Genomic DNA, 13,072 nt, shown 5'->3' on the forward strand with positions numbered 1-13,072 from the left:
CTGTGGCTGAACCCCGGGAGCTTGTTTCCCTTGAATCAAAGCTTTGGACTTCAGGAGAAGTATCTATTAAAAGGAATAAGGACTGTCATGAGGTACAAGATGAGGAAAATGTAAAACACAGACAAACTCAGTCATATTGGGCATTAGGTCACCACATAACCAAAACAAAGTACTGCTTGCTTTTCCATTCATGACTGCTATTCACTGTTCAGCGATACTTGACCGAACTAGAAACATTACAATACCCAAAATAAACCGAACAGGCTCGTTAAAAATAGTCAACCTTTAGACTTTATTGTCGATGTTTTCACTGGCATAAAGGCAAACCAAGCAAGACCGCCACTGCTGTGCAGGAGCAATTTATAGAAATCACATCACACATCTGTGCCTGACTGAAGCTGCTATTGGCCGTTGAGTTAAGAGATGCTAAATCAAACCACAAGAGGCATTAAAGAACGGCAGCGAGGCACGCGTTCAACTACTGGTAGCATGATCTGTTTGAGAAGAGCCAAGAAGGAAAAAAAATAAAATACCTGAATATTTCAGCGGCGAGTCAGTCACAACAGCTGGCTAGAAAACAAGAAGAAGAAAAAAACAACATCCAGAAAGGATTTAAGTTACATTTTTTATCACCACATCCTCCATGTAGTATGTCTGTGATTTCTCTTTTTTTCACCTTGTGTGCTAATTAGGCGAGTGTATCCTCCAAAATGTGGTCTGAATAAGTTATATAATCATAACAAACCCTCCAGCTGAGATAGCTAGAGCATATCGTTCTAAGAAAAACATTTCAAAGGCATGTGCCAAGAGGCGGGCGGGCGGGGAGGCAGAACTCACCGGGCTCAGAATTTCCACATCTGCCACAAGACAGGAAAAAAAAGAAGAAGAGGAAAAGTTTATCAGTAGCGAAGGCCGACATTCTGCTTGTGTTAACAAGGCACTGAACACACACAACATATGATATAATCCGTGTTCTCTTCAGGCACTCCAATTTTAAATGTCTCTATTTCGTGAAAAAAAAACAAAAAAAAACAGTTGGACACTTGTTCTCTGCATCACAGAGAAAAATGTTGATCTGAGAAAAACTTCTGGAAAAAATGTGAAGCAAGTCATCGAAATAAATATTCCTGATAATGATGACAAAATGTCCTAAATATTTAGAGATTTGTCTCCTCTTATAAATCAGAATGTTGTGCTGTTGCCAGTAAAGTATCTTGCGAGCAATAAATCAGGTATATTTACAGAAGATCCTCTGGATTGAGATGTATGTTGAGGATTTGTGTGACGCTCGCAGGGGTCTCATACTGACGTAGGGAAGTACGACTAAAACTTTGAACATGTCTGAGGCTGTTTTGAGATCAAACATCCTGTTGATTTTTGCAGAGAAAATGTGTCAAATTCCAAGTAGCGATTTCTGGTTGAATGAGGATTTCCTAATTTCCCTTCAAGCCATAACTGCGATTATCGGATTCTTAAGAATTAAGCTGTTTTTATCTCGTTATATAGATTTTAACTTAGTCTTTACACAAAAAGTCTAATTTAAAAATTGCACTTTAGGTTTGTGTCATTTTTGTGGGTGATTTTTTTACTTACTTCTGTTTCCGTCAAATGCAAACAGATGTATTCAAACAAAAGTTTTGCACGGTTTTATTCTCTGTTTACACAATCTGCTGGTATTCCTTTCATTTTTTGTTTATTTGCATTTGCTGTGGAGTGACTGGCTTGAGCACGGATCCTCCTTCAGTCGCAAAATGAAATCGATGCAAAGGAGTTGGACGTGATGAAGGAGGAAGGTATCAAACATTTCCGAGATGTTTTGAAAATGATGTCCATTTCCATGGTAACGGGGGGGAAACACTGAAAACAATGTAGTTAGTATGTTGGGCCACTAGTGGGTGCTGTTGTTTGTTTTGTAATGAAACTACACACACGTGTGCCGAGGACAATACGCTATAAACCTTAACAGTGGCGAGTACACTGACAGTCGTACGGACAGACGATGAAGTTGGAATGCTATTCTGAGTGACTTTCAACTACAAAACTATGCACGACTTGCCCAGTGGTCGTGTTTCTGCAATCTACACGAAGACGGAGCCCAAGTGCTTCAGAATAGCAGCTACTTGGGAGCCATTTTAAAACAGTTGCCTTTTTACAACAGCAAACCTAAATTTTACTTCTGTTCCCTTTACACTAATAATTAATTAATTCAGTATAAAATCCACTGGTCAAAATGCATATTTGAAAAACATTCAGCAGCAACACAGACCAACCTATAGAGTCAACTTAGGAGAGATTTAATGCTCCATCTGCTCTGATATTTACCTTCTGGCTGTCTCGGTGTTTCTCTGGCCGGGTGTGAGGGGTGCTGAGGACTCAAAGGGAACTGTGGCACTTGCGGTGTCTCGGGGTAGATGGGGTATTGGGGTATTTCTGGGTAGCTGGGATACAGCAGCGAAGGCTGAGAAGATGGTGACTGGGGATAAGTGGGACTCTGCTCCTCCAGTGACACTCCTGTGCTCTGCAGCTCGTCATTTTCCAACTGCCTGAGAGAAATCTGCACGTCGGAGCGGGAGTACGTGTATCCGTGGCCGGCTGGGCAGATCTCCTTGAAGTGATCTGTTGGACAAGAAACACAGCAGCAAACAATGAGTGGAGGAAAAAAAAAAAAACATCCTCCTGGATAATACTCTGACAGAGGCTGGCTCCTGTTACTGTGTGATAGTCAAAAACGGCACCACAAGCCAGCCGTGTAATACTGTTATGACGATGTGATGAGTAGTGCTGTGCTTTCCTGTGCACTGTGACAGCTGTCACAGAGGGGCACTAGCGAGGGCAATTCGAAAAGACTGAGGAAATCTGCACGAACAAATCGGCACAACTATGCCACCGGGGGAAGTTAGAGGATCATGTAATACTGACTGACCTTTGAACTTATTGGTGTGGAGGCGTGTGAATGAGAGGCTAATGGGCGATTGGCAAGCTAGATAAAAGGAGGGAGACTGCACCTCTTTGTCCCTGAGTCCAACAGGCCTCGGCCATGGTGAATCCATTACAAGTGAGAAGCAGTGTGTCCCCTACCTGACCTGAAACCAGCAGCTCCGTGCCAAAAAGAGTCTGGAATAGAGATATGAGTAACGACAGATATGTGGTTGCAGTAAATGCTTGTGTTAATGCAGGAAATGTGGATATGAGAGGCTACTGAATGATGAATTTAAAGTGGAGGGGGATGAGGCTATATATACTGTATGATCAGGAGCCACATCAGACGCACGGAAGTAAATACGGAACCAAGCTTGATGGGTTCCTGTTACCAAGTCGCAAGGATCCGGCCTCACTACGTCGTTCAAAACGGGGCTAAAACAGCTTGTCAGGCTTTACAAAATCCAGAATCCTAAATACTGAGAGGTTTTGTGTGCGTGTGTGTGTGTGTGTGTGTGTGTGTGTGTGTGTGTGTGTGTGTGTGTGTGTGTGTGTGTGTGTGTGTGTGTGTGTCTGTGTGTCTGTGAGTAGCACCATGGAGGTCTGCGTCTGTGATATCTGATCTATGACAATCCCAATGAATCACCAGCCAGTACAGACACTCCATAAAACCAGCTTGTTTCTCTCTTTGAAGATTAGATCAGTATAAAAAAAAAAAAATAAAAAAGATGACAACTACTTCCCATGTTTCACTTGGCTAAGCTGCGTCTCTCTGCTTGTGAAGCTTTGCCGGTCTAGTAGCGGGGTTTCTCTCCGAGGGTTGGAGTGATAACACAAGAATGACTCCCACCATTATGCAGCCTCCCAAATATGAAAACTGTTATGTTTTTGGTCCTTTTCCATTCCAAACACATTTAGTTATTTTGAGTTGCTTTACATGCCTGGCAGAGAGCGGCAACACTGAGTGAGTGGTAAATATTCCTTGCCTGCGCTTTTACTACCACTGCAAGCCCTTACGTAAGCTTGCACATGACATTTAATGTCTGCAAAAACCATTTAAGCCTGCAGAGAGTTTTTCTGCAAGTACAGTAAAACCAGAAATTTACATGTGAGCGTGCAGTCCAGAGAGCAGACGCTCGTAGCTTTCGCAACTGTACCTGATTCTGGCAGAGGACAGCGGTCGCACGCAGAGCCCCAGGCCTTCCCCACGCGGCTGCAGCAGCAGATCTGTTTGGTGATGTGATTAACAAGCGGCAGAGAGCATGTGCCTGCTGAAACCGACCGGTAGCAGAGCGCTCGCTGGTCAGACACGGCCTTGTCCGCTGGGAGAGAAACAAACACGTTCAGTGTATTCCAATGCGCCGCATTAAAATAAACACCCTCTTGAAGAAACAATACTTACAGACACAGTGGCTCCTGTCGGCGTCTAACAAGTAGCCTGGCTTACATATGCACCTGTAGCTTCCTTTGGTGTTGAGACACTCAGCGTTTTTACAGATCCCCGGCAGCAGGCACTCATTGATGTCTGCAAAATATGCAGCACGTTAGTCATGCAATTTGTAGGACACTGATTAGAGCAGCATTTTAGTTCGGGGGACATTTTTCCTCTTGAGTGGGCCGGAGCAGTGAAATAGTTCCACAAATAACCTTGAAATTTTCTTTGATGTATATGTGATTGAAATGTCTATATTTTCACAAAACCAAACAATTACTATAGAATATTACTAAAATCTCAACATAAACCCAATTTTAATGAAACCTTCTGGTGCAAAATACAGTGAAATGTCCCAAAAAAACTTCCTGGCATGGATTTGAGGCTCATGCCAGTTTGCTATCTTTCATGGCAGCATCACCGAGCTCGCGTCTCAGTGCTGCGTTGTGTCTGCTACCACTAGAAAATCTGTTAAAAAACAAAATCAATGTTTTCTGTGATTATTTGCTCAGTGGTTTGGCCAGATTTGGAGGCTCTTGCGAGCTGGTTTTGGCCCACGGGCCTTATGTTTGACACTCCTGGATTAGAGGAAAATGTGAGCATTTAGTTTGGGAGCTTCCCCGATCCCAGCAACTAAACTGGGCACCAGTGTTATTGAAAATAAGTAGTTGAGAATAGTTATCAGTTACTTCTTGTAAAAGCAGTGAAATCACTCGTCACTGAAAGTATCTCGTTATTAGAAAAAGCAACATGTACGTTATTAGTTTTTGAAAGAAAATGAATAAACCAATGAAAAGTAGTAGAAGCAACAACGGATGAGATAATCAACCATCATGCAGGCAGCATTAGAAAGGTCTCAATAGGATAAGTTTATTTAGGGTCACAATAGATCACAGCTACAGGCTAATGTAAAGTGTTAGACATGACATCGAAAGGACGATTGAATTAGTAATTCATGAGCTTCTGTTCCAGTAAACATACAATAACAGCAGCTCTTATAATCCCTGAAAAAAGTGAGAACTTTTAATATTGATTTATTATTGATAAACTGGCAATTGATTTAAATAATTGCAACAGTCAAAATAGGAATCAATTACCGGCGAGTTTCTGTTGAAAGTAGTGGAGGTTTGTTAAAGCATTACTGAGTAATGCCCAACACTGCTGACTACACCCATCAATAACAATCTCCATGTACTATGTTTAACATTAGAATACGGCGCTGTAATGCTTCAAGACAAGCACAAATGATCTAAGTGTTCAGAAATCATTTCCATCTTGAAAAAGAATTCGAAAAACTGCAATAGATCATGCAATCCAAACCATTATCTTGTGTAATATGGTTAAAGCTTTGAGGTTATATGATTGTATGAAAGCAAGATGGAGTGATGACAAGGAGAAAGCATGCCCAATAAATATGGCCGGGTAAAACAAAACAGATTTAAAATCATGTAGCTTATTAAATGTGAAATATCGAAGCTGAAAGTCGGAGGAAAACCTAGGATGCTTGAGATTCTTATCTTTTTAGGTATCTTTCTTTCAGTAAGGTCACAGCCTACATCAGACGGAGAAAGTTAGAGGGTTTTTTCCGCTCTGTTTGTTCTCAGCCATGTACCGGTGTGATACAGCAGCCTGTGGAGCGGGTGCCTACTGCTCCAGCAGCTCCTGAGTCACGAAGCCAAACGAAGGCGAGCTCGCCAGCGACTGTGCCAGCCGGCAGCATAGGGGGACATATTTGAGCCGCTTAGTCATGCGATCACACTGGGACCGGGCGAAGTTTGTTGTTCCACCGTGTTAAACAAAGAGTACATCATTAGGTCTTTTCCCATTTGCGCTGACGACTGGAAGTCGACAGCCTGCCACTGCAGATTTTCCCAATTCTAATTAATCTGCTCTTGTTTTGTTGTTTTGCTTCCTGCTGGAAAATGTGAGCTTTTATGGGATTGAGACTGATCCCTGTTGCTTTTTGCTTTCTTTTTTTTTCCCTCCATAGACTTTTAGTGAGTTGACCTGTTGTAAAATAAAAAAAAATAAAAAAGCGACCAGAGTAAGAACGATAGACACACTATGAAGGTGATGAAGTCCACCACAGATGGCGCTGCTGGGACTCTGGATCATCAGCGTGTTGTCTGCAGGTACCGTGGTGACCTGAGTTTGGTTCAAGCTGCATCTGGTCAGAGTTCAGGTCAGCGTTGGGCTGAGCCTTCATCACATGGGGCCTTTAATCCACGGTTTGGTTCAGTCCCAGATTAGTGCTATTGTTACAGTCTGCTGGTGGCTTGATTGCAATTGAAACTGACTTCCATGACAACCCGTCACGATCAGCACTAATCTCAAAATCTATTTTGAATTTATGCATGGTTGCTTCGACAAACAGCGCTGCTCCACTCGTTGTTTGAATAGTCTTTTATAGGAATTGTTTTTACAGTCTAATGATGCCTGATACTAGATTATAATTCTCTCCAACAACCTGACGCAACCTCATGTGACCCTATCTCCTCTTGACGTCCAGAAAAACCATCACACATAAACACCTGTGGGATTATTTATGAGGCACTGTAGAGCAAACTGGCAGCCACACGCTCTTTATTATGCATTGACTGTTAAGTGTAATGTGAGTACCCGAGGACTACTTTACAAATCCCAAACCTGATATAAGTTATGAGGCCAAAAATGCAATTCATTTAGAAACTGTGAATAGTGAATGTACATTTTCAGAGAATCAAGTGTTTCTGGCCGAAGCAACATTTTCTCAGGTGGGGTGTATCAGTGTGCTGCCCTGAGACAGCGCTCAGGATGAAGAATGTCATGAGTGGTTTAAAAATGTTAGCAGTTTTTGTTAATACGATCTAAAATGTCCAGTGATGCAATCAGCCTGCAATTTCTGAAATAACAGATGTTTTCGACAAGAACTCATGATTAAAACTGAATTAGTTCAGTTTTAAAGAACTAAATGTGATGAAGACATTTTGACTATAAAAACAGTGTAACATCCCCAAGCTGCTCCCATTGGATGGTCGAGGTGCCTTTGTATGGCAGCCGCCTGCTTGTGTGAATGTGTGTGAATGGGTGAATGTGTTTAACAATGTAAAGCATGTTGGGAGCTGCTCAAGCGGTGGAAAAGTACTATATACGGTAAATGAAATCCATTTAACCGTTTTACAAGTACAACAGTTGCAGGCCGATATACAGTAGAAGTATCCTCCTACCTGATCAACATCTGATGACGGTTTTTATTCCTGAGGATCCTAACAGTTGTTGGCATTTACCTATCATCTCAGAAACATTTTGAAAACGATGTCAGTTTTCACGACACTGGCTAAAAAGATGACAACAACGTAGTTTTGAGTGCTAAAGAGCTATTTACTACTGCTGCGGTGCACATGTGCAGTAGCTGTGTTTCAGAAAAGTGCTGTTTTCCACTGTCTACATGGGGACAGTTTGACTCCATGTAGACTTTCAAACGGTTCCACCTTGGGAGCCGTTTTCCAAAAGTTGCACCGCTGTTGTCTGAACGGACACCATAATTCAATGAAAGTTTGCCATTTTCATTTGAAGACGTTCTCGTATAAACGGAGCCTTAATGTGGTGGGAAGCGTTTGCTCGACCGGCTCCGTTTTGACTTTTGTTTGTTGCTTTTAAAGTAAGACATAATCTTACTTTAGAATCCAAGTATGTCAGATCTATACTCTAATATGCTTGATAACTTTCTCCATTAACAAGTCCAACTCCATGTTATCTCACTTTGTACTTGTGGGGCTCAGAGCTCCATCCAATCAATAGTGAATACAAGCGAAACACACATGGAAGCAATGCTATTTCTAGCAGATTACTCTCATATAAACATTGCACGATGCATGCAAAACCCTCGTTTGAATACTCCTGTTTGCACATGGCAGTGTTATTCCTCATTGATCATCAGCAAAGAGCATGCGAACTGAAAGCACAGTCTATCCAAGCGTGCAATTTAGCAAGCTTTATGAAGGATCTCAGTAAATCAAACCCGGAATCAACCAATATTTGCTACTAAATAGGTGCTGCTTGATCTATGAGTTCACTCCCAATGCCAGTGACTTAACTTGGACATTAATATTAAGCTATTTATGTGTTTTGCTGGTGAAGCAGATTTATCCACCAGAAGGGGGACACATGATGTTGAAAATCCCCCCCACAACCCTACCAGGAAATCAAACCCAAGATGTAAGACTTAGATTAGCTCTTTTGTTTACTGTATGAGTCATATGACCTGCTCCCGGTAGTAGTTTACCACCCACAACAGAGCCGACACGTCACCGGGGGATTTCATATATTCAACTGACCTCGGTTGTCAGAAGCGGCTTCTGAAGATAAGGAATTGTCCTTGAGGTCAGAGAGCCGAGTATGACTCTGATGAGGCATCTTATCGTACTGTAAGCAAGGACGTCACTGTTTTCTAAAGTTCAGCCTCCATGGCCAGAGCACTAAATCACGTCTTATTAAGGAATATGAGACAGGCTCTCCTCTGTTCCAATAAAACACACTACAAGCGGCTGAGCATAGGAGCTGAAGCTGGGAAAGCTGGACGCCATCCTGATAGTAATGACAAAATCCCAGAAAAACATAAAGCTGATTTTGCCTTCTTGGCAGCTGGTGCGACTCCTGAAATTAGAAGTAATCTTTGGGAATGGAGCAGCAGCTGAGTGGGACAGAGACTTTTAAAGAGCTCCAGTAAATATTGTGGGCAACTGTCCGCTTGGCCTTTTTCGGACTCGTGAAACGAACAACCGAAACAGGAGAAACATCTTGAAACAATAACAAAAAAAAAAAAAAAAAGCATGAATAATAGAAAGATAAATTTCCACATTTGTTGGCTGGTTGACCCATTATTAGATAATAAGTTGTCTGAATGTCTTGGGATATGTTTCCCTGCTCAATCACTACCTGAAAACATGAACAACTCTGCAGATCAGGAAACAGTGTTGAACCTGCTGAACCAGCCGATGAGACCTGTTACAGAGTTAGTCAAAGCTGCGCACTGGACCGTTCCATTGTTATACTCCATAGGCCTCAGTAAGCATTGCCCATTGGATTATGACACTAATAATCAAGTCAGTGACACAGCTGCAAGTAGCCTGTCAGACAAGCTGCATTTTGTTATTCAGAGTGTCGGCATCGGTTGTAGGAGCTGGCTCCCGCTGCCAGATCAAGCTGTGAATGTTTTCTTGTGACTTTCTGTCAGGGTTTATTTGTTCATACCGATTAATTCTACTGTATACTAACACCACCAACAAATATAAATAGTCTGAATTCTTTGCTGGGAGAGGGTCTACAGAGCTGACACTGTGGGTGGTTATCGCCTCTTAAACCAACTGCCGGAAGACAAAAACAAAAAAAACTTCTTCTGGGATGCTGCAATGGAGGGAAACAGTGCATGAGTTCAGGAACCATCTAAGTTTGTTTTTACATACAGATGTGTTGGCAGTTGCGCAAATTTTAGGAAAGCAGGGAGACAAACAGCGATGCTTAAGGAGCCACATGGACCATAATCACAGCCTGCTGCACCATTTGCACTCACAGCTCCAAGACCAATTAAAACGGGAGCACCAGATGCTTGTTGGCTGCTGAACTTTGACCCTGCACGAAGCCTAATTGTAGCCTTGACCTGGTTCCCATTGGGGCCAGATGTACAGCGAGCAGGATGACTTTTTATGGAGGTCCTGGGCTCCCAGCATGCACCAAAACATGCTGACTGTGTGTTTATCAAACCCATGTTGGAGTGTGACCCTGAGTTGTGGAAGGTGGTGGACCCACGACTTGGCTATAAGGTCTTTGGATTTGTGTGGATGGTTTTAATAGTGATTGAACTCCCTCAGTCTTTCAAATAAAGTAGAATTTCTTGCCTATGTGCCATGTCTACAACAAGTGAACAAAATTTCTCAAATGAGTTTTCATAATTCAAAGTTTTTAGACATCATAGTCTACAACCCAAATTGTATAAATTTTCAGTTTTTTCATGTTTCTTTCTAGTATTAAGACGTGAATATGTCAAGTTAGAGCAAGGATGTCAAACATGAGGCTCGTAGGCCAAAAAACTGCCCCACAAGAGGCTCCAATCCGGCCCGACAAACCACCAAGTAAATTGTAGAAATTTCAAAGAAACAGATTTTTTTAACGCATTCCTTAAAAGTAGCAGACACCACACAACACAGAGACCCGAGCTGAGATATCAGTGATGCTGCTATGAAAGATGGCTTGGAGAAATATTCAGCAGTAATTGTTTGGTATTGTGAAAAGATAGACATTTTCATCACGTATACTCTGCGCCGTGCTGGAAAAGGCATCCTCCTGACCCCCCCCTGGTTGTTTTTCCAGCTGCTTCTTCATCATGCTTCTTTTCATTCATGTGTTTTAGAACTTACCATGACAGTGTGTGAGGTTCAACCTTTTAAAACCCTTGGGACACTCCACTTGTCCATTTGCAATAACTGCGAACGCTGCAAACAGAAAGAGAAAGCAGAGTTTAGGGGAGAACAACAAGAGAAAAACAATCTTACACTGTCTCAAGAATTGCATTCATCACAGTGGGAGAATAGAGGCTCAGCTTTAGGAGGGGACCATATAACTTACAGTGTGAGCATACTGGCAAGAGGAAAAATGAAGGGACCCAGAACTGGCCCTCGTGGGACCCCAGAGTGAGTCTATGGGAATGGAACTCCATCAGCTGCATTTATAAGACAACGCTACCATCCCGCAGAATGTAACAAAAACACTCGACGTCATTAATAATCATATTACCTATGACATTCTTCCACCCCAAGGGATAGATCAAGGAAGTGCTTATATCATAAATGTGTTGCGGAAGCTTTCGTGACGGCTCTGACCTCTATCATCAACCACAGAGCAAATCTACTTAAACAAGAGACTAATGCTGTGGCTGCGCACGCTACGAGTGATGATTAATGTGCGACTCAATGGAAAGTGATTATCCCAAACTTCTTTTTGCTTGTTTTGACAAAGCATCAAAGAAAAAAAAGAAAATCACACGGGGTGTGTGTGTGTGTATGTGTGTGTGTGTGTGTGTGTGTGTGTGTGTGTGTGTGTGTGTGTGTGTGTGTGTGTGTGTGTGTGTGTGTGTGTGTGTACGTGTGTGTGCGTGCGTGCGTGCGAATCAGGTGTGTACAATGAAAGTTCGCAGAAGTGCTGCAGTTAATAACACGTTGTGTCTGTTACTGGCGCAGTGCAGCCAAGCTGTCAGAGACAGAGGCCTGAAAACATGGTGTCATTACTCATTCGGCACCCAGTCATGCCTCAGCATGCTCCATTAAATGTACGGAGAGGTCAACGGGGCTATCATATGGCAAAGAGAAAGTCTGTTTCATTGTATGAGTTTGTTTTTATGAATTAGCGGGGACCAAAGTCTGATTGCACACAAACCCAAGGGGACATGTTTTACAAATATGGAGGTATATGAGGAAAACTTAGATATTTAATGTTAAAACCAGGCTGCAATTAGGTGAGTGAGTCTTACATAAGTAAATGGAAGGCACTGTAATGCACAAATAACACAAATAAAATATAGCATGTTTAAGTGTGTGTGTGTTTGAGAGAGCCAGTATTCATGACAGTTTATATGTAACCGAGACAGTTTGATTACTAGTAGCAGATCTTTCCATGACATAAACTGAAAAGGCAAGTTTCTATGCACTTAATGTTGGAAGGCGAAGATCCCACCAAAAAAAAAAGTGTTTTTGGGTGAGGAGAAATGTAAAGAACACTGACATGACTGTTAGAATGATGGAGCTGTTTCTCACTGTTACAGTCAATCCAAGTTACAGTCAGACAAGAGGCAGCCTATAGGAGCAACGCTTCAACTTTGATTCATAGCGTGCCTTAATCCCGATAGTCATGTTTTAGATTTTCGCACTGGAAAAATGCTGTTCCTGTCAAGATTTTTCAAAATATATAGTTTGATATGTAGAAGAAAATGTACTTTCATACATAAATATGACAAAGTGTTTTACACAATATAAAAAAAGATTACATAAATGAAAAAAGCGGAATGCAAGAAAAAAAAGCAGAGACGTCACAAAAGCATCTGTCTGAACAAGTGAGCATTTAACTGCCTTATAATGACTCCACAGCAGCAGCTCGAAGAGTTTGGAAGACACAATTACCAATCTGCATATCTTAATACCGTTGTGATATCATAACTATTAATACAACAATGATTTTAATAGTTTCACGTCCTCAATAAGACCGTTTGTTTGGTTTCCTTAGTCCATTTAAGAATTTTTTGTTTTTTATTCAATGTTGAGAGAAAGTTACTTGTTTTCAGCAGCCTGGTTGCTTGATTCCCTCACAAGATCTGGCATCACTGTCAGTAACCTACAGACCTACTTGTGAGCAGAGGAATTCAGTCATATGTATCGCTATGTAAACCTCTTAGGCCCCGTCTACACGCTAATGTGTCAAGTGAAAACGCATCGTTTTTACATTTCCATTTCAGAAAAGTTTTGAAAACAATCTTCATTGACACGGACATGGGAGAAATGCTGAACACTATGGAGTTTACATGTTGGGCCACTGCCGTTTGCTTTTGTAATAAAACTCCACACACATGCATGGAGCGAACAATACGCTATAAACAATAACAATGGCGAGTTCAAAGACATTCGTATGGACAGACGACCAAGTAACATTGTTATGGCGGTGACTCTCAACTATAAAACTACCAAGTCCAAGGTG

The 13,072-nt window shown here is 41.8% G+C and overlaps 1 protein-coding gene across 3 annotated transcripts in view; it reads right to left on the minus strand.

The window, feature by feature from the left end:
* Positions 1-13,072, minus strand: part of LOC308120016 (latent-transforming growth factor beta-binding protein 2-like) — a 112,357-nt gene that overhangs the window by 33,868 nt on the left and 65,417 nt on the right. For all 3 annotated transcript variants that reach the window (XM_080480371.1, XM_080480370.1, XM_080480369.1), the window contains exons 9-15: positions 10,747-10,821; positions 4,322-4,444; positions 4,077-4,241; positions 2,323-2,616; positions 838-857; positions 534-570; positions 1-63 (exon numbers count right to left, since the gene is read on the minus strand). In XM_080480371.1, the coding sequence (XP_080336497.1) occupies positions 1-63; positions 534-570; positions 838-857; positions 2,323-2,616; positions 4,077-4,241; positions 4,322-4,444; positions 10,747-10,821 (777 nt within the window). The remainder of the gene's footprint in view (positions 64-533; positions 571-837; positions 858-2,322; positions 2,617-4,076; positions 4,242-4,321; positions 4,445-10,746; positions 10,822-13,072) is intronic.

This window comes from Lipophrys pholis, assembly GCF_963383615.2.
Source record: "Lipophrys pholis genome assembly, chromosome: 14".
NCBI lineage: Eukaryota > Metazoa > Chordata > Actinopteri > Blenniiformes > Blenniidae > Lipophrys > Lipophrys pholis.